Raw genomic sequence first — 23,807 nt, forward strand, 5'->3', positions numbered from 1 at the left:
CATTAGCTAAAGTGGTGCTTCAGGTTAAGAACAGTTTCAGGTTAACAACGGACCTCCAGAACAAATTAAGTACTTAAACCGAGGTACCACTGTACAAAAAAACCCCCACTGAATTAGGGGAAATTGCTTGTAACTTGCTATCCTGATGGTCTCCCGAGTTAACAAAGAAGCTACAAGGGGCTGAAATAGAGACTGCCTGTTGCCATTTAGAAATGTAATAGCGTTTTCTCTGCAGAATAACATCCTCATCTAGAAAATAACACCAGGTTTCCCATACTAGAAGTGGCTCTGAACTATGAGAGTCAATTCATCTCTAGCTCTTTACATCATCTGCCCTCTTTAGGAGATTGTCCTTATCACATAGCAGTTTCAGTCAGAGCATTTGATGAGGATCCTGCCTCACTGTTCGGTAAGCTCATAACTGCTTTAGTAGCATGAGCTAGTTTTGTTGCAACAAATGGGGCAAAATTGCCAAATGAAGAAAGTGGACAGCTTAAAAATAAGTGGTAAAAACAAAGTGGTCTGAGATCCACCTCTCTATACCCAGTTCAAATCCTATAGCTCCGCGTTAGGAGGCTTGAGAAGTTCTGTTTTTGTTAATCTTGATGCAAACTGACCAGATCTCTGCCTCCATGATGTGTGTGGAGATGGGAACATAATTCTCCTTAGGACTCTGCCCTTCTCTGTATTTTGTGATACAAAATTCTTCCTCGAAAAATGGTCCCTATAATGTTGTTTTTGAAAAACACATATTTTAAGATAAAACACATTTAGAAACACAAATATTGAGATAAAACATGCACTTCATTGGCATTTTGTGATAAAATAGAATTTATTTGTGCAGGATTTTTTTTTAAAAAAATGATTACTGTAGAAACTGAAAAGAACATACAAATGAACAAGCACGCGGAATTGGCGTGGGTTGGAAATAGATTGCTCCATCTATCTGCAGTTACACAGGTGGTACTTAACAAGAATAAGCAAAAACAAAGTAAGTGAAGTGCTGCATTATTCAGAGACAGGTATTTAATTAGATACAGATATAGAAATGTGGAAGACTGAACTCAAGATTGGAAAAACAAGACACCTGAGAGAAATCAAAATTAACAGATTCGCCCAACCCTGTTTCTTCATTAGATTACATGACAGATAAATAATGGTATATATTAATTAAGGCACAGGAAGCTGCCTTTCTGACAGGCCAGACTATTTGTCCGTCTAGCCTACTATTGCTTAATTAGACATCTTTCTCCTCAGCTACTGTCAGAAGCAGCTCATCAGGTGAGGCCAAGCTGCTTATGCTAGCTTCACAGCAGGTGGGTCACTACTGGTTATTGGGAGGGGCAACAGGGAAGTCAGCATGGTGCAAACACACCAGCAGGAGTGCCAGATTGGCTGTGCAGGTGTTTGTACTGCAGCAAACTCTACACCAGCTCATTCCTCCCCCTTCGGATAAGCAACAGTGATCTACCTGCTGCGAAGCCAGCATAAGCAGCCCGGTCTCACCTGGCAAGCTGCCTCTGAGAGCAGGAGATGAGAAAGATCTGCCTGCCTGGCAAGCCACTTCTGCTTGCTACCTGAGATGCCAGGGATTGATCCTGGAACTTTCCACATGCAAAGCATGTACTCTACTACTGAGGCATGGCCCATTCTCAAACAAATTTATATATTAATGAATTAAATCCTTGTTAATTAGGATTTATTAGCAATTATTGCTATTGACTTAAATAAGTGAAATGCAATACAAGCTGGGCAACTTAAACTAAGTAATAAGGCACAGTCTTTATATGGTGGTTTAGAATGTTCAGACCATTTCATATACCTTAGCTCAAGCCAAATGTAATGACAAACCATAGTTTATCACTGAGTGAGCAAGTACAAACCTTGGCGGAAAAGGGATTGTGTGTGCTGCTATAATTCCATTATAATGTGGATGTTAGTGCATGCATGGAAATTGGGTCTCACAATCCCAATTCTGCCCTAGGCAGGGGTGTAGGAAGGGGGGCAGGGGGGACTCACCCCAGATTTCACCTGGTCGGGGGTGACAAAATGGCGGGCAGTACTCACTGCAAGGCCTGCGGTGTGCCTGAGCCACGCGTCTCAGGCGCCCACAGGCTCTGTGCTGTCTGCCCTCCCTAAGTGCTGTCATCCCTCCCTAAGGGCACCGTGTGCCCCAGGGCCTCAGCTGCCCTACAGCTGGGGGGGAAGGCAGTGGGTGGAGAGCGAATGGGACGGGGACGCAGTGTGGTGCGGAGCCCATAGGGATGGCCCATCTCTATGGGTGCCGCTTGCCCCGCCTCTATGGGCATTTCGCCCCAGGTGCCTGAGAGGCTTCCTATGCCGTTGCCCCTAGGTGTTTATATTAGCATCTGAATGTGGTTTTTCTCTAATGAAAATGGTGACACGTCATTCCCTAGATATGTATGAGTCCCAACTGCAGATTTACTGCAAATTAGCTGTAACATAATGTGGGGGTCTGACAACAACTACTGTTGAATAACACTGCTTTGTCGTGGGGTAAATGTCGTTAAATGTCGTGTTCAGTGGTCAGATCATGGGAATTGTTTAGCTATAGGGTGAGTTTTTTAAAAGAGGCCCCGTGAAACATGTGTACTCTGTATCCACGGGGCCTCTTTTAAAGGACTCACCCTGTATTTCTCACTGTGGGTGTCTGGCATTTTTGCACCATCTTCCTTAATATCTTAATATAATATAGCCACCAAATATCTGCAATATACCGGTAATTACCAATTAAGCAAGGACAATAGTGTCGGGGTCAAACTGTCAAGCATTTACAGATCTGAATTCCATGCCATTTCACCTTTTTAAACAAGTCATAAACAGAGGCCTCTCTTCACCTTCCTGTACAATGTACAATGGCAAGGTTCTTTACTGTGCATGTATTTTTATTACTCATTTACTGCTGTTACCTTTTGTCTTGTAGAAATAACATCACTTTTGGACACATTTTGCCCTCCACATCGGGCTCCTTTTCTCACCTCAGACAAACTCCTCTACAGAACAGTTAACTAAAATCTAATTTCAAGGCCATCTGAGCAAACCCGTTGTCTTTAAGCCATGATCCCCGTTATCCTCTTGTGAAAGACAATATGGCTATATAACTGCAAACGAGAAGAGAATTTAGAGGGATAAGAGCAGGAAAGGAGGAAATTGTGTGACCCAAAGTGTCTTTCGTTAGAGAGGATAGGGCCACAAATGAGAAAGACCTGCGTTTTGGTGTTGGAAAAGTATATCTGGCTGCAGTCTGATGAACACCTGTAAATACTCGATTGAACACAAGAAGGTTTACTTCCAAGGCCACATCGATTGAATTGCCTTGTACTACACATTTTGGTAGTACAATATAGTTTACTATTGTGTGTGCCTTGTGAGGTGTCTTTTTCAAATATGAGCTGCAAGGGGGATGAGGATCACAGGAACACCTAGGAAGCTGCCTGATACTGAGTCAGAATACTGGTCCATCTAGCTCAGTGCTGTCTACACTGGCTTGGCAGCAACTCTCCAGGATTTCTCACAGGGCTGCCAGGGATGGGACCCGAGACCTTCTGCATGCAAAGCAGATGCTCTACCATTGAGCTACAGCCCCTGTCCCTCTGTCCTTAAGAACAATGGTGTGGGGAGAGGTTAACCCATTCCTCATGCAAATATGTTCATGACAAAAATACACTCCAAATCAGGAGTGAAGATGCTACTGGCAAAAACAGAAGCTTATGCCACAATAGATCTGCTTGTCTTTTAGGGGTCATACATGATGTGTTTCTGGTACTTTTTTCTTTTCTTTTTGAGAATGTATAGCAGCTTTTAAACCAATGTACCACAGATTTCCATCTCTCATTTAGTGGATATGTTTCTCACACAAAGACGCCCACTTTCTTGATTCTCTTAGTTGAGGATGGCTTTGATGCGGGGGTAAGGGGGATATAACCTGGCAGATATAACTGTTTTGTCTTTCAACAATGAGAAGCTGTAATTGTAGGACAGTTTTCTTTAGCTACATTAGAGTCCAACTATACAGCATGAAATGAAGGCGGCATTAAATTTTGTATCATTACTTTGCACCCTAAGCAGCCATGGCATAGAAAAAGAAAGAGTCTGAATAATTTTCTCTCTTTTCTTCTTCTTCTTAGGGTTTACTTGTGGCAACTATTTTCTGTTTCTTCAATGGAGAGGTAAGCATATGAAACAGTGGAACTTTATGTTATGGCAATTTACAAGGCTGTTGTTCACTCTTAGTATAATAAGGAGACATGGATTACTTTCTCCCAAGCTCATGTCAGATTGGCTTGGATAATCAACCAAGCTGCTTCTTTGAAAACATGGAAGTCCATGTTAAGAAATTGCTGCTGGGAAAACTGCATTTCCCAAGGGTTACTGGGGCATTTCTTTCTGGCAGCACACTGGTCAAGAGAAGGGAGGGATCTCTCTCCTTCCTTCCTTCTTGGGGCTGGAACAACATCATTACTGCTGCCCAGCCAGGTATGTGCTCTTTAAAGGGGGAAAAGCCATTTTGGTGTGTCAGTGCAGAATAGAGTGCTGCAGATAGAGGAGGAACTTTTCTCCCATAAACTTTGTTAACGTATCTTAGGATCAAAGTCCAGTGGTTATTCTTCCTCCCCACCTTTCCAACAGGGCTCAGGAGATGGTTGTGAGGGGGGTGGGACTTCATCCCTTGCACTGTCTTAAGCTGATTTATCTTAGGATCCAATGTCATAGACTCTTTTCATTTTTTGAATAAATCGTGACATTTTTGAAAGCTCTTTTTTTAAAAAAAAAACTTGATTTGTGGCAGGCACTGTAAAGACACACTTTGAGAAACACAAGCCCAACATCCCTTATCACATCTGGAAATAGTTGCATGACTGTTTGGATCTTGGCTATAAAATATAATGCCATAAAATGGTGACACAGAAAGTGTATGTATATGTCATTAATGTGTCTGAGTACTGACTGCAAACGTTGTCCATTTATATGATGGAACCCATACATACAAATTCCTTGTTCTAAATATTCTGAGAAGCATTGAAAGGCTGGCTACTTAGCATTCATGTTGTCCAACCTTTCGTTCATGCATTTAATAACTAGCACTTGCCTTCCAGAAGTCCATGGAAAGCACACACACACCCGCCGCCACCCCCCCAAAAATCATTGAACCAGTGTTCTCTCACACTCTCATCTTGTTGCATCAATATTTTATATGACTTTATGTTTAGATTCCTCCTCTACTATAATGATTTAAAAAACATTGGGGGAAGAATGTCAAACATCCCTTCGATATCTATTAGAAGTATTTCTTGAAAGGCCATGTAAGAAAAGGGGAGAAAGAAACTTAATGATGCTGCAAGATTATTTGACTTCCTGCTGGAAAGCAAAAACTCACACTCCCCTTACTGATGTGTTCATTCAGTATCTCGGAAAGAGCAAAATTGCAACCACTACCTTTAACCCTGGGCAGAATGTGACAACAGACATAGAGTCTGTATGAGTGGTTGGGAACTCTGGCTCTGCCCATTAAACTCTCATCAACCCTTTTATAATCCTAACGTCTGCAAGCTGAAATATAAGAATAGAGGTTGGTGGCTCATGACAGGAGTGGGGAACCTCACTCAGGCCTGGGGTGGAATGTGGCCCTCCAGATCTCTTTATCAGGCCCTGGGAACTCTTCCCTACTCTCTCCAAGCTCGTATCTCTCACTGGCCCTATTTTGCCCCACAAGTGTTTTTTACCTGACTGGAATGTGTTGAACTGTGGCACTGCCTCTTTGCTCATCTGGATGGAAGACTGGGGGGGGGGGGCGTGTAGAAACTAGTTTGCTGTACCAAGGTAAAATTTACACTTCTGCTCCACCTGCTTTTGCCTGTGGCGCCAGGAAAGTCCTTGGACTAAAAGAGGTTCCTGACCCCTGGCTCAGAGGAGATCAGTATCCACACAAAGCCACAGTGGCTGTTGTGAGAGCCAGTGTGGTGTAGTGGTTAAGAGCGGTGGACTCGTAATCTGGTGAACCGGGTTCGATTCCCCACTCCTCCACATGCAGCTGCTGGGTGACCTTGGGCTAGTCACACTTCTCTGAGGTCTCTCAGCCCCACTCACCTCACAGAGTGTTTGTGGTGGGGGAGGAAGGGAAAGGAGAATGTTAGCCGCTTTGAGACTCCTTCAGGTAGTGATAAAGCGGGATATCAAATCCAAACTCCTCTTCTTCTTTTTCTATTCTCAAGAAGGGCGTGCATAAACTGGGGGTCCATTTGAACATCAAGTTGCCCCTGTTGTCATTGTGTGACAGCTCTCACAGAAGGACCCCAACCTGGAAGTGAGGCATCACCAAAGGTTCCTCCAGCTGCCATGGTCTCCCTCTTCCAAACTTGGCATCATGTTCTGCATAATTAAGCTGCTCAAAACTGCCACATTGGGGTTTTGCTAACACACCAGTGCCAACAGCCACCATTCCATTTTGTTGCACTAGCACTGTAGCGACATGAGGAAGCCCTGCGGCCATTTTACAGGCTGCTATGTGCATTGGACCCACCCAGACATAATTGCCACAACATCCTCGCAAACAGCTGCCTGACATAAAGAGATGCATTTTATCTTTTATTTACACAGGAAGGCTTAATGAAATGAAAGCTAAGAGGAAAGGAGGAAATCCTAAAATTGCTTGTTGTCGTTTTCTAGCTATAATGAAGAAGCAGCCAATGACACATTCTTAGTGAAGGGGGAAATACTGTATGCCATCGTTCTGAAGCTTTGCCAATGTATTAATTAGGATATACAAGTTGCGAGATAGGAATTCCTGTTGGAGCTGTCAACTTTTTCATTATCTGTTCGTACGCAGAAACCCAAAGGCCTAGTTTTCAGATCAGAGCTGTGCATGAATACATTATCTCCCATAGACAGGTTTAAAATATTAAATATCCATACAAAATGTGTTTCCCAAGGTCTAAAGCATTTGGGTTTGCAATCTGTGCGTTTCCTTTGACTGGTTAGAATCCATACAGGTGTTTACAATGCGAGCCTGTGCATGTGTGCTGAGAAGTAAGGCCCATTGAGTTCAGTGGGCTTTATTCCCAGGAAAGTGTTTGAGGGATTGCAGGCCTCAATCTGAATATTAAAAACTGCATTTTATTGATTTATCGTTTAGAGCCTAAAACTAAAGCTTTAATATTAAGCTGACTTCCAAGAATTGGGCTGAAATCCTTCAGTCGGAAAGGCAGTGGAATTTTAAGGCAATTAACATCTAAGCAAATGTGTTTCCGGTTAGGCTGTATATTATTTTAAACTCAGATATCCCAGCTTTACTGATTTTTTGGCATAGGTGTTAGTATATATAGATTTTTCTTCTTTTCTAAAATCTTAACTCATATAAAAGGAGAGAGGGAACCTGTGCTCTCCAGATGTTGTAGGATTACAGTTTATAACATAAACAGGATGGGGAGGAGAAGACAGTGGGAAAACCAATGCATCAGCGTTGCCAATCTGGCAGTCAGGCCAGTGTGTTGGCACTGCACTGCTGCCTAGCCCCTTCCCTCCTGCTAAATTGCAGCAATGCTGCTGATGAGCGGTCAGGTAAGTGCTGCCATTGCTTCAACCACTGCAGGAATTAGCTAGAGGGATAAATGGGTCTGTCTTGTTATAAAGCGGCTCCTTATGTTCCTTCACTTTGGCAGGGCAAAACTGATCCTGGTTGTTGAAGGAAAATAAATTGGCCCCTCTGGTTGTCTCTTCTGGAATGAGGGATTCTAAGAGATTTCCAGAGGCTCTGAACTGGGAAAACAGAATAATCGGAATCTGAATTGTTTTATCCGGCACCTGCACAAGTTCTCTTCTAATTATACAGTTCTCGGGGGGAGGACACCTATGTTATTATAAAAAAACCCCATTATATATCTATAAAATCCAATATATTCTCTGACCAATATAAAAACCCAATATATTCTCTGACCCAAAAAGAAACTTGACCCGCATGAAGTCTGGCCATAATTTCTCACCTCTAAGGGAAGGGGAAAACAATGTGCAATCTTTTTCCTGCTGACTTAGAAATCACATGGTTTTATCTCCCACCCCAAATTTGGATCCGATCAGTTTTAAGCACAAAATTGATGTGTGTGTTCTTATTGAGCAAATTGCTTACTTGAAATGTGTCTCTTCTACTGATTACTTCATCACTTAAGGCCATCTTTAGATGTACATTGCGTTTTCCCAATATGCAGATATATGGGCAGGCATTTGTCTGTCTCAGGAGACAATGAAGTCAAACTGTTGCAAGGTTGCAGCACCTGCTGCGGCTGTAGAGACTGATACGGGAGATACATGTTTTGTTGCAGCTGGGGCAAATAAAGGTGTCTGGTGTGCTGCTACAAATGCACCACATAACGGTGGTGCAGACGTAACAGTGGCATCAACCTACTGATATTTTTCTGAGTCTAGATACTGAACTTAACATTACACTATAGTTTCATAATATTCTGTGGTTTCTCTTATTGGAAGTGCTGAGAGTTGAGATGTTACATGTCTTATGACCTGAGGTCAAGGCCAGGATCCAGGAACCACAGACTTCACATCCCAGTTTTACTAAGAACTCACTGTGTGGCATTTGGAAGCCCTGTCTACATAGGCTCCAGAGGTACAGGCACTGCTAATTTTGCTGGAATCTGTGCTTCATGCTACTACTTCCTAAGCAAATAGAACTATCCCATATTTTTTCCAGGGAGCTTTCAGCTATCGAATTGGCCTAAAGCAAACTGAGTTTGAGGGCAAAAAGTATAAACCAGAAAGAGATATGTCAACTTCCTCACCTTCCCCATTTTTTAGTTGCACAAGAAGTTGTTTTACATCGTGTCACCCCACTGACCCATCTAGTTCAGTATTGTCTACACTGATTGGCAGAAGCGCCCTCTGTTTTCAGAATGGGGTCACTGTCAGCCCTACCAGGAGATGCTCAGGATTAGACCTGGGACCTTCTGTATGCAGAGTATAGGCTGTACCACAGAGCTATGGTCCTTCCCCAATAAGAATATAAGAGCCCTGATGGATCAGGCATAAAGTTCATCTTATCCTGTATTCAATTAGATGCCACTAGAAAACTCCCAAACAGGGCATTAAAGGCAATTGCCTGATGTTGCCTCCCATCGTGGTAACTGGTTTTCAGTGACATGGAAGTCCTATTTTGCTACCACAGCTATTAGTCATTTGATAGACCTGCATGAAGTCTCTTTAATCTCTTTTAAAAGTTAGGCCGCTACCTAAGCTAGTGGCAATCCCCACATCTTGTAGCAGCAGAAAACTCCCTAAGTTAATTCCTGCCAGTTATTCTTGTCCCTGTGAGCTAGCATCTTAGTGCCAGTAGTGCTTGCTTGTTGCTAGCTTGGACCGGCTATTTAGCTTAGTCAGTTTTCCCTCAAAGCAATTCGTGAAGTGGGGCAGAGCTGCTACCCTCAATTTCCAGCACGTGGGTAATTGTTGCCTACTGAGAAGGAAAGAGGTGAGGCAGCAGGGAGGCTGGCACGGTGCAAACACTGGCAGGAGTGCTGGATTCGTTTTGCCCATGCATTTGCACCACACTGCCCTCGTACCTGAACTCCTGACCAACTGCCACCTCATTGTGCTTCCTGCCCTCTACTTCCTCAGCTAGGCTGCTGCCCTCACATGAACTGGAGGATGTCATATGATTCCACCACTAGTCTGTAGGTCCCTGGGGAAGCATCACATAGGAAAAGTCTTAGACCAACCCTGGTTGAGTGATAATCTAGTTTCTGTGTTCATTTTGCAGGAAAACACAGTTGATTTTTTCAGCACACTTTCAGAGAACCTGGAAGAATTCTGGTTTCCTCTCCCAAAATTTCGATGTTGTGCCTTAGATTCAGTGCAACCAGTTAGCTTAAAGCTTGGGAGCCGCAGCTCTCCATTCCTTCCAGTGAAATTGTCCAGCTAGCCCTTGCCAGGTGCATAGAGATCAAAGTTTTGTTTTCTGGTATGGCTCAGGAAAGGAATTAATAATAGTGCAAGAGGAGCTCAGTTTCTCAGTGATTTATTGCTTATTACTGGACTGTTTGCATGAAGGCAGAATCAGGTGAAACTGATCCAAAATAAATGGTTTCAAAAACAATGTTCCATATCTGCGTTTGGAACAAGTGATTCAGCCTTATTTATTCACACATGTTCAGTACCAGAAAAGCTTTGTCTAGAACACTGAAATAATAGCTCTATTTCATGTCTTATAAGCCTAGCCGTGTCAGATGTAAGTCCAATGTAATTCAATAGGGCTTACTCCCAGGTAAGTGACATTAGGATTGGAGCTTTAATCAGTGGGAAAACATAATGTCATTTGTGTTCAGCCCTTGTCATGGGAGGTCTGAGGACATACCAATTAGGAAGCTAGGCAAGCACTGTATTGCCTCTCTTAAACAAGAACAGAACAGTAACTGGAAACTCATGATTCTATCCAACTACCAGTAACTAAGTCCAGTGCCACCTAGTGTCTAAACTGTATGGTGACGCTATCCACACAGCCCTCTAAGAGCATCAGTCTCACTGTTACTGAAAGGGGAATGTCTATTGGCTGGCCGTCTCCTCTTTGTGAGATCAGTTTGAGAGGACCAGGCAAAAGTGAATGAACGCAAAATGACATTTATAATACTAAAATGGTGCCTGTACACCTGCTGCTACCATGTTGATGGTGTTTATGCAGCCTGCCTGCTTTGCATAGATAATATGTGTTTACAGAGACTGTGAGGAGGAGATAATAAATTACTGAAATTTTATTTCAGTAGTTTACTGGAATTTTTTTACTAGAACCTCAAGCTCCACCAACTGGAGTGTGGTACAAAATAGTGGATTGGGTTCTGACAAATTAACATATCTAGAAATAAGAAACAAGATGGCTCAAAGAAAAATTTCATTTTTACAACATCCTAATCCTTTCAGATATAAATTTGGATGTCTTCCTGGTTGTCCGCCCAAGCTTTTCAGCACCCTACTTTGGAGCAGGCTGCAGGCTTTTTGCTATTACTGTTGTGAGCCAGAAATCTTTGCAGGTCTGTTGCAAATATTAATCTCCTAGCCTACTCTGGCTTATATGCACAGGGTTTTAAAAACTCTTGTTTATTAATATTAAGTCTGATCTTTTAGCACAAAGCCTTCCCAATTAGACTGCAGTCCCTTAGGGAGATTCAATTAGGCCAGCATATTTATAAATAACTGGTGCAGTGCGTCGTAGCTGAGAGAGTGAGCCATGATATAAGAAGCCCCCTAGGCAGACAGGCAAATTCTCCATTCCTTTGCTTCACCTCTTCCCCTACAATCAAGGGATTATGACACTCTCTTTCCATGTATACTGTAAGAAATAGAGAGATAATGTGTGTGAAACATTTTGAATATTCAGAAGTATAAACAGTAGGGTTGTGTCTATGTAGAGTATATTCACTGAAATTATTAGGTTAGTCAAGGTAATCAATTTCAGTGGGTCTCCTCTGAGTAGGACTAATGTCGGATAAAACCTGACAGCTACAATCCTATACATATATACCTGGACATAAGTCCCTTCTATGGCATTTATTTTTCAACAGACATAAGTAGGATTGCATCATATTGTTATCCCTCTGCCGGTTCATTCAAAACAGATGTATACTATAAACAATGCCTTCCTCGGGTGAGGAGGGTGAAACTAATGGGAGACTGTGATCCCCCATCAGGAGGCCATTCTGGAGCTACTTTTTCTTCAAAATACAATTGCTTAAGCCTGATTTTTAAAAAGTGTTTATAGTAACATACAGTCAGATTCCAGTTGTGTTAGGTAGGGTTTTCTAATAGTAACACTGTTGGGCAGGTAGCCTTATGCTCATTTGCCTATCAGTCATGTTCTTTGGCATTAATTTCCACCATGAAAAATCCAGCCAGCAAATTACATTACATTTACATTTCTCTCACACACTTTTCCTCCAAGGAACTCAAGGTGGTCTCTTCCATTCCTCATTTTATCCTCACACAATCATCACGTGAGGGAGGTTAGGCTGAGAGACTAGCCCAGTGAGTTTTGCAGTCAAGTAGGCATGAACCTTGGGTCTCCCAAGTCCCTAATAACACCACACTGGCTTTCCAGTGTTCATGGTCTGTTTGGGGGGAAATAAGCTAATGCCTTCCATAATCAAGAATTGTGCATTAATGAGACAGAATGAATAGAGAGATGATTTGTGAATCTTAAACAAAATGCGTGGTGTTTGGGGGAACAGCCATTATTCAGCAACGCGCTTTGAAATCTGCATATGAACCACTTTGAACAGATGGAAATTAGGATCTCTTTCATATTGCTCAGTCTCTGCCCTTTCAACATTCTTCAAATACTTCATTTTGTATTTGAATAGCAAATGGCTAGACTCAGAATATATTATCAAATATTGCAGGGGAGGAAATCTATTAACAATGCTAACAAAGTGGTGTTGGTAATGCTTGTTGTATCCACAGCCTTTAAGAATCAAGAAATGAAGAATAAACAGCTGAACAAATGCCTTTCAGCTTTGCCGCATTACTAGTTTTAGATTCAATGCTTTAAAATTTCTATTCAGTTTAATTTTCAAAACATAACTTTCTTTTTTTCTTTTTTACTTCCTGACTGGACCAAAACAATCCTTATGCATATGTCTCCTTTTGCATTGTGGCTTTTGTTGATAACCAGCAACATGGTTGGCTACCTGTTGTTCTTTTCTGGACTTTAGCAGCTTAATCTGGGAAAACCATTTGTTCTGCATCCACATTATTTACATTGCAATTATTTGCTCAGAAGTAAGCCCCATTGTGTTTGGTGGGGCTTACATCCAGACAGATCTGCATAGGATTGCAGCCTTCAAACCTTTTGCTGGGTCTCATTTTAAAATAAATTGCTTTCTTTTTAAGAAAAAGAAAGATTCTAGCTTCATGGTTGCATTATGAAAATTAATATTATTATTTTATTTTGAGGGGGCCTTAGGCAAAAGGAACTTCAGAAAAGGTTCATACTGTCAAAACTTATTTAACTAAGGAATAGCAAACCTCTTATGAGACAACATTCTTGTCAATGCCATTTTATGTTCTCCACAATTGACTGGACCAACATCCAGTACATTATTGGGGGGGGGGATGGTGATGACCATAAAAACATATCACTCAAGTCTACCTGTGGCAGCCTCAGTGCACATCCAAAGAACTCAAGAGTGCTGGGCCTCTGCCCATGAATGCCAAAAGCTGGTGCCAGACCTGATCTTCAGCAGCATGATCCCCATTTATGAAAAGCTAAGCACGCTCATTTAATCCTTTTTTAAAAGCATGCACTGCGAGTATATGGTTTACTGTAGAATATATACAGTAGACTGGATCCAGAAAGCCCCATGCATGAATGGGAGGGATTTCTGCTCACACATAAGGTGGGTTGTCAACTGTCCCTTCTGCCGCTCCCAGTACCCCTTCCCACATCATTCTGGAGGGTCCCCTGCCTAACAGGAGCGTTAGGACTTGCACTTGCACGCCAGTTCTTTGGATCTCACCTAATGTATTAAGCCTTCCAAGATTTCACCATCACCTTTTGCAGTTATACCCCCAATGAAAGTAGCCACCGTACCAGCTGGTTTTTTAGAGGGAAGGCAAGATTTATCAGCCACTGTGTTAGAATCAATTCAGATTATCCCCTTCTGTTGCACTAGCCTAAACTCTATTGTCTTATATCTGCAGGTCCAAGGAGCTTTGAAGAGGCAGTGGATGCAGTATAAGACCCAGTGGGGTCAAAGACGGCGAGAACATTGTTCTACGCGATCTACCTCCTACACAGCCACTTCCATCACGGAGGTTCCAATTTATCCGTACCACCACGACTCCAACAGTGAACAGTTTAATGGAAAGTATATAGAAGACTCTGAACTTGTTGCATTAAAATCTGGAGAGACGTCTGCTTAGCTTACGAATGAAGGACTTCTTATTTATACAAGGAGGAGAAGACTTCAAGGCGACTGCAAAAGTATGCTCAGTCAGGTGCATATACAAGCAACAGGTGGCAACAGCTCGAGTCTGAAAGAAACAGATGTGGCAGATGGCTCCAGTACTCTTAAAGGCCAATAGGTCCAAGGCTAGAGCTAGCCAGTGAGAAGCATGGAATTTCACTAGTTTTCAGAACTTGACCATATGAAATGAGGGATGCACTAATAAAAACAACAAGCATCCATTAGCTGTCCCATGACAACCTGGGAGATGCCATTGTTTCTATACATGGATCTTTGTTCTCCAAGCTGAGCTAAAAGCGTATAGGAGATGGTTAACAGCTATTACATTAGATACTTTCTTTTTACACTCAACCTTGGAACCATAAACATGAACTATTTCTCAGCATCCTGGAAAGATTTTGATCTTTGAATTTAAGTAAAAAAATCTTAAAGATTTTTTGCATTTAGAGCAAAACAATAGGAATCATTCCATTATATTTAAATCCTCACTGTCTCAAGAGGATTCCATGCAGTATTATTCTGACATCAAGCACAGTCAGAAATGAAGGTAAAATATTTATTGTGCCACAAGCATTCAAAAAGACTAGCTTGCCTAAGAAACAGACGGTTCTGTCAGAGTATAATGAGCGAACCCAAGAGACTTTGTTCAGCATTCCATATACTGGTTGCTTGATATTAATCATTTATTGGGAAATTGTCAGCCATATTTTTCAGTCCAGCAGATATAGGGAACAATTTTTCTCTACAAATAAACTGTGAAATGTACTTCAAAATTAGTTTTTTTTCCTTTTTAAAATTGATACTTCTGAGCTTCTGAATACTTACAATTTTACAGTTGCTTCTAAATATTCATCATTTATTTTGCTAATGAAATCATAACTCTTAAGGATAAGGAATACATAGAGGGGTTGTCCACTAGGTACTTAAACTTTTGGACCCCATTTATACCTCATTGCACATGCCAGTTCAATGTGGCTTCTAAACACACACGCGTATTCAAATGAAAGAACCATATTGGAGGGGGAAGAATTTAGTGGGTTGTCCAATTTCTGCATTTCTTTTCCTGTGGACTAACAAATGCAAAAGTCAGAGGTTCTACAAACACATCCCATCTCTCCCTCCAGCATCAGATAAGCAAGAGGCATTATTACAGTTAAAGGACCCATTCAAGCCAGTCAAAAGCATTTCAGTCCCAGTAAATTTTGTCATACATTCATGTTCAAAGCACTTCCCATAAAAAACCAAAATCTGAATTATTGAGATAACTGGATCCATAAAATAAGTAATATCATTATTATATTAACACTTGATTTAGCATATACCAACATTTAAGTGATTATCAAGGTCAGATAAGAATACCCACCTTCACATCCAAAAGTAGTCCCGAAGCTGATGACCTTAGTACCTAGTAACTGCTCCCCTCCCCAAACACATTACAGTGGTACCTCAGGGTGTGAACGGGATCCGTTCCGGAGCCCCATTCGCATCCTGAAGCGAACGCAACCCATGACTGCGCGTCTGTGCGTGCGTGGGTCACAATTCACCACTTCCGCGCATGTGTATGACGTCATTTTGAGCGTCTGAGCATGCGCGAGTGGCAAAACCCAGAAGTAACGCATTCCGTTACTTCCAGGTCGCCACAGAGCACAACCCGAAAGCGCTCAACCTGAAGCATATTCAACCCGAGGTATGACTGTATTAAATTACTCAAACAAAATAGCAAGAAAACTCCCCTCAGAGTTCTTCAGGAAGCAATTCCATTATGCAGACTTTGGAGGGTTGGGCAAGGTAGGTGGGAACATGTGTTCCCCATGATGGCCAACACCAGAGTCTCTTTCCCCTCACAATTTGAAGCAACACTCTTATGAGGAGAGCAAGAAACAGGGGTCCAGCCTGGAGAAGGGGCGTGTTCTGGGAAGGGTCCCAGGGACCAGCTAGAAAGGCTGGCTAATACCATCCATTAGCCTTGGCGTTTTAGCATTGTTAGATCTACTTAAGACTAACATTACACTCATTGTCCTAAAGAGAACACGAGGTAGTTGTATTGCTCCCGAGTGTTTGATGAGAGAGTATTACTGATTATTTTTCAGTATTCAGCAAATGGCCCAAATCTCTCAGGAAACTTTAAAGGTAAATTCTTTTCACAAGGAAGTGTTTTGAGGGTTCTAAAACTGTTTTGTGGCTCTAAGTCAGCCTCTCCTCCTGCATTCAGGAGGTTGGACTAGAGGACCCTTAGGAGCCCTTCCAACTCTAGAATTCTATGACTCTTCAACCTGATGTTTTGGACTACAACTCCCATCACCCCTGACCATTGGCCATAAGCTTCTACACACAGGATGGGAGTAGAGGCTCCTCCAGCCCATGTGGAACATTTTGCACAGCCCTCCCACATAATCCCATTTAACGTGTGCAGTACAAAGTGTACTGATAGGCATTAGATTGCCAAATGTTAATCAAGTGATAGGAGGGTCTGTGATCTACAGTGAATAGAACTGCAGTGAACAGAACAATACCAGGCCATGATGAACCGACTTGAACAAAAATTCACAGAAACATTTCTGCATATTGTAAATTTGGGGTCACAACCCTATGCAGACTGTGTCCTGAACAGCTGAAAGTGTGCAATTTGTGAGACTACACCTTTTCTCTGAAGAGAGAAATGAAGAAAAGGGAGATTGTGCAGAGGTTTTGAGGTAAAAGAAACCAGATAATCCATCCAATGTTATTGAAATCCCATTTATTTCAACAGAAGTCATTTAGGTATATCCATAACAATGGAATCTATATATGATTGGTAATGTCAACTCCTCTATGTTCAATAGTACTTACACCTAGGTAAATGTGTATAGGATTGCAGTATAAGACTCCTTCCATAGAAATCAGTGAGATTTTAAAATGTGTAACTTTGGTTCGATCGTGGCCATAAAGTATGTTCCATCTGGTGTCATAGTTTCTCTCCAGTAAATTATCAACCAATTGTACATGCAAAGTATATAATAAACTATATGCTTGCATTTTAAAAAATCATTCTTGCCTTGGCACTAGAATTGTTAGATTGAGATACTGGTGACCAGAATACATCAGATCTACAAAGATTCAAGTCACTGAGGTTGAAATTCAATTTAGTGGCTGGCTTGGTGAAGAAAATATAGCCTGTCAGATTCATTAAATGCATAATTACATCATACATCACAGAATGGGACCAGATTTGCTTGAAGTGTTTTTTTGTTTTGTTTTTTACCAACAAGATCATCTTCTTAAACTTTATTCCTAACTTTGCTAGGATGTAGTGAACAAAACCGAGAAACAGTTTTAAAAATCAGATCACCTTTACTGGGAATGTTATACTTCTGATCCCTTTTATCCTTATTGAGATTTAGCATATTGGTACAGTAGTTATATAACTTTTCTTAGTGCAAAAAAATGGGCTATTGAAACAGAAATGTACATAACGCATAAAAGTCCTGAAACCTGTAACATACATATCTGTACGGAATTATTCACACAGTGTATTATATCATTGGGAATTTATTATATTGCCATGTTTTTGTATGGAACAATGTTCAGCTTTGTGATTCATCAGCTCATTCTACTCATTGAACTTTGTTCATATTACGAAAGATACTTCTGAAGATCATTATTATTTTTTGTACAATAGATCTGTTGTATATCAAAAGCTACTTCTGAAGGTTACCATTGCCAAAACTCTTCATCTTATAAGCCTTTAATGCTGGGTGCAGTCTTGTAGACTATACATTAAGATGAAATACCTCATGCTTACATAATATGTTCTTTATTATCAATGTATCATGTTGCATTAGGGTGCCCTGGTACCCTAGGTCATAAAGTTAATGGTAATAACACTGAGAATGTGCAAAATAAACTCAATTGGGAAGGACAATAGACCTACACCAAAGAGGTTGGTCAGGTTTGCACTGTTGGAACACCAAATCTCAATAGTTCAGTCATGGACACCAGTAGGATCTGAACTCTTGTATAACTGGAGTGCTCATTTAAATGCTGTCAAATTAAGCTTTGCACCATAGTGCACAAATACACAATGGCTTATATTGTAAGATAAGCAAACATAAGGAAGTTTAGAAAATGAAAGTATTCCATCCCTTCCTTTCTTTGCAGTCACTTTCAAACACAAATACACACAGATCAGAGTCCCTGCTGGACAATGTGTGCCCTAGCTCACCCCAGCTAAGAAAGGCATTTACCTGATAGTTAAGTCTTTATTGACAAAAGCACTTAAAACAATTCCTTCTGCGTGCGCATGCACGCATGCACACTCACACACACACACACACACACATTCCAGCCACTAGGCAGTTGTCCCTCACATCTGTGCCCCACGAAGCAATTGCAGCAACAGTGAGAGTTCACCCCTCTGCCTGCTTATATAATAATGCAGGCTTCCTCAAACTCGGCCCTCCAGATGTTTTGAAACTACAATTCCCACCATCCCTGTCCACTGGTCCTGCTAGCTAGGGATCATGGGAGCTGTAGGCCAAAAACATCTGGAGGACCAAGTCTGAGGAAGCCTGTACTAATGGGTTGCACACTCACAACCTGAGATCTCCTGCATGGAAGTTGCCTTCATGGTGGAGGAAGGTGGGGAATCTATTGACCCTTCTGTCACCAGAACAGCTGCTTCTTCCACCACATCCTGCGCACCTTCCTTCTTCTCAGACTGCCCTGACTCTTCCCCAACTCCTGCCTTGTGGGCAGCACCAAACCTTATAAATTACTGGTGCCCTCTCCTGGGTCTCTCCTTTAGCCCCCTACCTCAACAACACACTATTCGGAGCCCTAACAGTGGGGTGGAAGATTTGCCTTAAATCAGACTTAGGATCCAAGACAAAGTTCACAGAAGAAGAGTTTCCTGTCCCCACCCCATCCTATGTTGTTCAGGAAGAATGTCCCCTGATTCTGTTGTGAGACTTTTGCAGAGGTGGGGAAATGGGGGTCAACTCCTTCCATATGTTTCCTTAAGTTTATTTATCTTAGAGTCCAAGCCACTGTGTACAATGTGGGGATATTGCTGAAAAGGGGAATCCCATAAATACATTCTATCTCCCATATTCGTTCCTCCTTTTATTGGCCAATCCTGTGGCAAAGAGCCTGAAATATGGGGACTGAAAATCGAAAGAACAGCTGTATCCTATACTGCAACTCTTCTGTGAGGAAAGGTTGCAACATTTGGAACTTCTATTTTTGAGAAAAGGTGAGGAAGAGGTGGCATGGTAGAAGTTTATAAAATCATCTTTTATCAGGCTTTTTATTGTATTTTTTTTCAGAATTCAAAAATAGCTACCAAATACAAAGTTGTCTAATGCATAAAATGCAGTGGAAAGGGTGGGCATTCTTGGTGAGACAAATAAACAGAATAAAAAAGGCATTCCTTTTTTCTTTCTTTTTTTGAGGCCCTGTATAACATTTCTGCAATGAGCACCTGCTAACCAAAAAAGATACATTGGGCATATTCTACAGTCATTCATAAACCAAGAGCATAATGAAATATGTATTCACACAAAAAGGATATAGATGTTAATTGGGTGTCTCTGGGCTCCGAGTTAGTTGTACATCATGTCAATATTGCAAGAGCAAAGGATTTTATAACCTTAGTATTGAGCAGGCTGATAAAATACATCTGCACTGCATAAAACAATACATTTCCAAGGTTACTGAGCTTGAGAAGCTGACATTCAGTCTGTTAAAATTAATTATAATAATGTTCCTTTTGTTTATATAAACCAGGGTTTTTTTTATTCTTATTAATTAACTGCTCTACTTTTATCCTGTCAAAATGTTGGTAGCTTTGTACAATGGGAAATGTTAATTGCTGACAGTTAAATTTGCTGCTCCATTGCATTAGCAGCGTATTCAAATTATGTAATTGAACTAATCCATCAGACATACTAAGGCAGGTGCCTCAGGTGCCAGGTGCCAGAGCTGAGAGTGGCAACAAGATTTTGGAGGGAAGAGTTTTGTGCCACACTGCCTGCCCTACATCCCCTAAGCGAGCCTTCAAGTGTTGTGAAGGACTCCTTCCTATCACCAGTGCTGACATCCAGTTTGAAGGGCACCATCTTGTTTTTCACAAAATGTCTTGAATGGCTGGAGAACCTCCATCACTAGCCCACTGACAAAACAAAGTGTCCTGTAAGAAGAGCTCTGTAGAGAGATAAGGCCAAGGCTCCATCTAGTCCCTAGTCTGACTAGTCAGGTGCTTCTGATAATGATAAAGTCATGAGGTCACAAAGTCAACCATTGCTGCTCCTCCATTTTGTGCTATAAGAAGCCTGCTGTTACAGCCATCTTGTATTATGCCACCGACACACACACACACACACACACACACACACACACACGAATGCATTTCAGGAGAAGCAGCCAACACTTTAAAGACGAGGACTACTGCTCTCTGCTAGCTGCGAACACACCATCTTCTCCTATTGGAACCAAGGTTTCAAAATGGTCAGGGAGCCTCTCAAATAAGGTTGGCCTCCAACTCAGGGAGGGTAAACAGAATGGCAACAAGGGAGTAGAGCTAACATACTCATCCCCACTTCCAACCCCACCACCTTGAGGAGGCTGACATGTTTTTTATATGTCTCAACAAACCAGGTTGCTGGGATTCCATCAAAATATACCTGCTTGCAATACCAAAACAAACATAACTGATAACAAGCTTTGTATGCTGTTGAATCTGCATCTATTTGAATAGCTTTTAGAATGATTGTAGGTACATAGTAGAGAGAAATAGAGCCATGGTTAAAAAACACACCTCAGAACAAGGTATAGAAATAGTTGCATTGCGCCTCTGTAGTATGTTTCTTTTCATCTGCATTTATAATTTGTATACCGCCTTTCAACATTGTAAACAGAAGGCTGTTTACAAGCCACAGAAATGGCAAAATATACCACAAAAGAACACACATCCTATAACAATCTGATCCAACACAAAACAAGTCATAATGGAAAATATGACAATCAACATAAACAACTTAAACCAATTAAAGTAATATTCAGTAATCAATTCAAATAGAATATTAAATGACAAAATTAATTCTCAAACCATCAACAGATCAGAATTTAACAGAAAATCACTCCCAGCAATTACAATAGATCATCACTAAACTAATCAATAAAAACAACTGCAAAGTCACTACACAAAATACCACAGACCATGTGAAAAAAAGGAAAAAAAGCTGAGCAGCCAAGTCGCATAGCTTCTAAAATTGCAAAACACAGCTCATCCTCTGGTCCAGGTCCAATATCTAATCCTCGAGCAGATGACCAAAAAAGTTTAGTCTCTGTACCGAAACAATAATGATTTCAATATTGCTCTAAGTGGCCTGGAGTCATCTGTCCTAGTGCACTCCATCTCTGGAGACTGGGCTTTCTGGCAATGTCATTACAGTCTCAGTAGTCTCCTCCTAGGCTAGGGCACCAAACAGAAATTGATGTTGTTACCAGCATCCTGTGTCAAGAGCATCTGCATCTTTGCACTTGGCCTGGACTCAGGTCAATGTCTTAAATGGTGTAGCAGAGAAGAATATGGACAGCCTTCCTAGTCCAGTATCAATCCTGCACCTGACTCTGGCCAACACATTGCTGGCTGCCTCACCAAAATACAGCAAGCAACCCGCCTTTCTGAGTTGCCCCACAAGAGCTGAATTCAGAGCACACAGAAATTTTTATGAAGCTTCACAATGTTAAAATGCATCCACCCTTTTACTGTCAAAATCTATTAAGTGAAATGAGAAGTAGAAGCAACATATACCGCCTATTGTTTGTGAGAGAAATTCTGTGTAATAATCAGCCGGAAAGAAGCAAGCAATATTGCAGAACTGCATACTCTAGCAAATATTCGTTCCCTAAATAAATAAATTTCTCAAGGTTGGAATGGCAATAACAGACAAATCATTACTAATTTCATTTTTGCATGGCATTTTGAAGGGACCAAGAACTTTTAACGTACTTAACTGCTCAGAGGGGATAAAGCAAATCTCAGTTGGTTTTGATCAAGAGAATTCTTTTGCAACTTTTAAAGTCAGAATGCCAACTACCAGATATTGAAGTTTTGTCAATTGTTCTGCCTCATATATATATTTACTTATTCAAAAAATATTGAGGGGCTGCTTTGGTGGTAAAGTAGCTTCCAATGGCAGAACAAGAAAAAATATATAATTTTTAAACATAAGCATGAACCAATGATGCGCAACCTGTGGACCCCACCCTGAGTGACAGCTCTCATTCAAGCTGTTATGTGGTCTAAAAATCAGACCTGCAACCCCCCCCCACCTTATAATACATGATGAATGCTCTAGGAGTTGATCCCACCAAACTGTAGCACCCATGTAGTAGGGCAGAACTACAGAACTGCCTTCCCAACAGGGGCAGAGTGGCAACATACGGTGTCAGGTGTGTGTGGTTTGGGGAAAAGAGCCTGTTGGCCAAATTAGGACCCACACACCAGAGGTTCTCCAACCCTGCCCTATGGTATCAAGTAAGAAAAGGAAGGTATCGATTTCATGCCTTCAGTATTCTAGTCCTGATATCTAAAAAAGGAAACAAATGCTCCTTGCCGATTTTCATTTCTGCTATCCTAAACAGCTGCTTATTCAAATATTATTCAGAAACTGACATAAAGTTGCCTTGCTTTTCATCAGCAAAACTAAAAATAGAATAATGTATAGCCAAACTGGATTGTGCTGCTAAATATAATAATGTTAGAAATGTAAGGACCGCTCACAAAGGAAACGAATGTACTAAATATGGATGTTGTATCAATAACAATGTTGACTACCTCTTACGATGAATTATTTTGCAGGTTTCATCACTTGCTTCATTTATTAAATTTTCAATCTAATTTGAAACTCAGAAGTCAGGGAATTTGTCACAGCATGATCAAGTTCTAAAACCTTTGTGCCATAAATTGACACTTTTGTGGGAGGAAAGTAGAGAATTTCCTTGCAGATTGAAAAGCTGATTTTGTCTGGTTGCACAAGCTATATTAAATACTTTCCAGACTGAAATCCAGTGAAGTGAACAAGATGGAATGGGCATCATCTAGCTCAGAAGTTTCTTTCTTTATGCATCTATATCATAGTGGCTAATCAGAAGAAGTGTCCAACCAGAAACCTTTAAATTGAGCTGTTTAAATTGTGTCCCACACTCCCACATTATAAAAACTACTTTACACATATTTTCTTTCAAAGCATGCTTGAAACTTGACCACTCTTTCTTCAGATAAAGCAGCCATGGGATGGGGGCATGTAGGAATTCCAGCTCAGGGTAATGGTATGGCAGGTCCTCTCACTGAGAAATCAAACACCCACCATTTATTCAGTCCCTTCCTCAGAACAAATAAGGAAAAAATTGGGGAGTAAAATTATATGCTATTGAGGGTCCTGCAGAAAACTTATTTATTGAATATTCATCTTGCTCTGCTTACACAAAGCTTACATGGATGTTAGGTTATTCGGGCTTCCTCAACCTCAGCCCTCCAGATGTTTTTGGCTTACAACTCCCATGATCCCTAGCTAGCAGGACCAGTGGTCAGGGATGCTGGGAATTGTAGTCTCAAAACATCTGGAGGGCCGAGGTTGAGGAAGCCTAGGTTACATCCAGTCTGTATTGACCATTTGTTCTGATTTGTTTGCCGGGCATTTAGATGATACTGAGCCTTCATCCTGATTTGCCTTCCTGTTAATCATTAATCACCCACACACTTTTCAATGCATTTCCCTGTGTCACTTTCCAAAAGAATCACAGAAAGTCCTATTCTTTCTTAAAGTGGATTTGTTGCATGAAGGTGGC

The 23,807-nt window shown here is 41.2% G+C and overlaps 1 protein-coding gene across 4 annotated transcripts in view; it reads left to right on the plus strand.

Annotated features, from left to right (window-relative positions):
- The window catches only part of CALCR (calcitonin receptor), a 139,336-nt gene extending 119,956 nt beyond the window's left edge, over positions 1–19,380 (plus strand). For all 4 annotated transcript variants that reach the window (XM_081931249.1, XM_081931248.1, XM_081931251.1 and 1 more), the window contains 2 exons: positions 4,149–4,190; positions 13,711–19,380. In XM_081931249.1, coding sequence (XP_081787375.1) covers positions 4,149–4,190; positions 13,711–13,932 — 264 coding nt within the window. In that variant the 3' untranslated portion in view covers positions 13,933–19,380. The remainder of the gene's footprint in view (positions 1–4,148; positions 4,191–13,710) is intronic.
- The last annotated feature ends 4,427 nt before the right edge of the window (positions 19,381–23,807 follow it).

Source organism: Podarcis melisellensis (genome assembly GCF_964234715.1).
Source record: "Podarcis melisellensis genome assembly, chromosome: 12".
NCBI lineage: Eukaryota > Metazoa > Chordata > Lepidosauria > Squamata > Lacertidae > Podarcis > Podarcis melisellensis.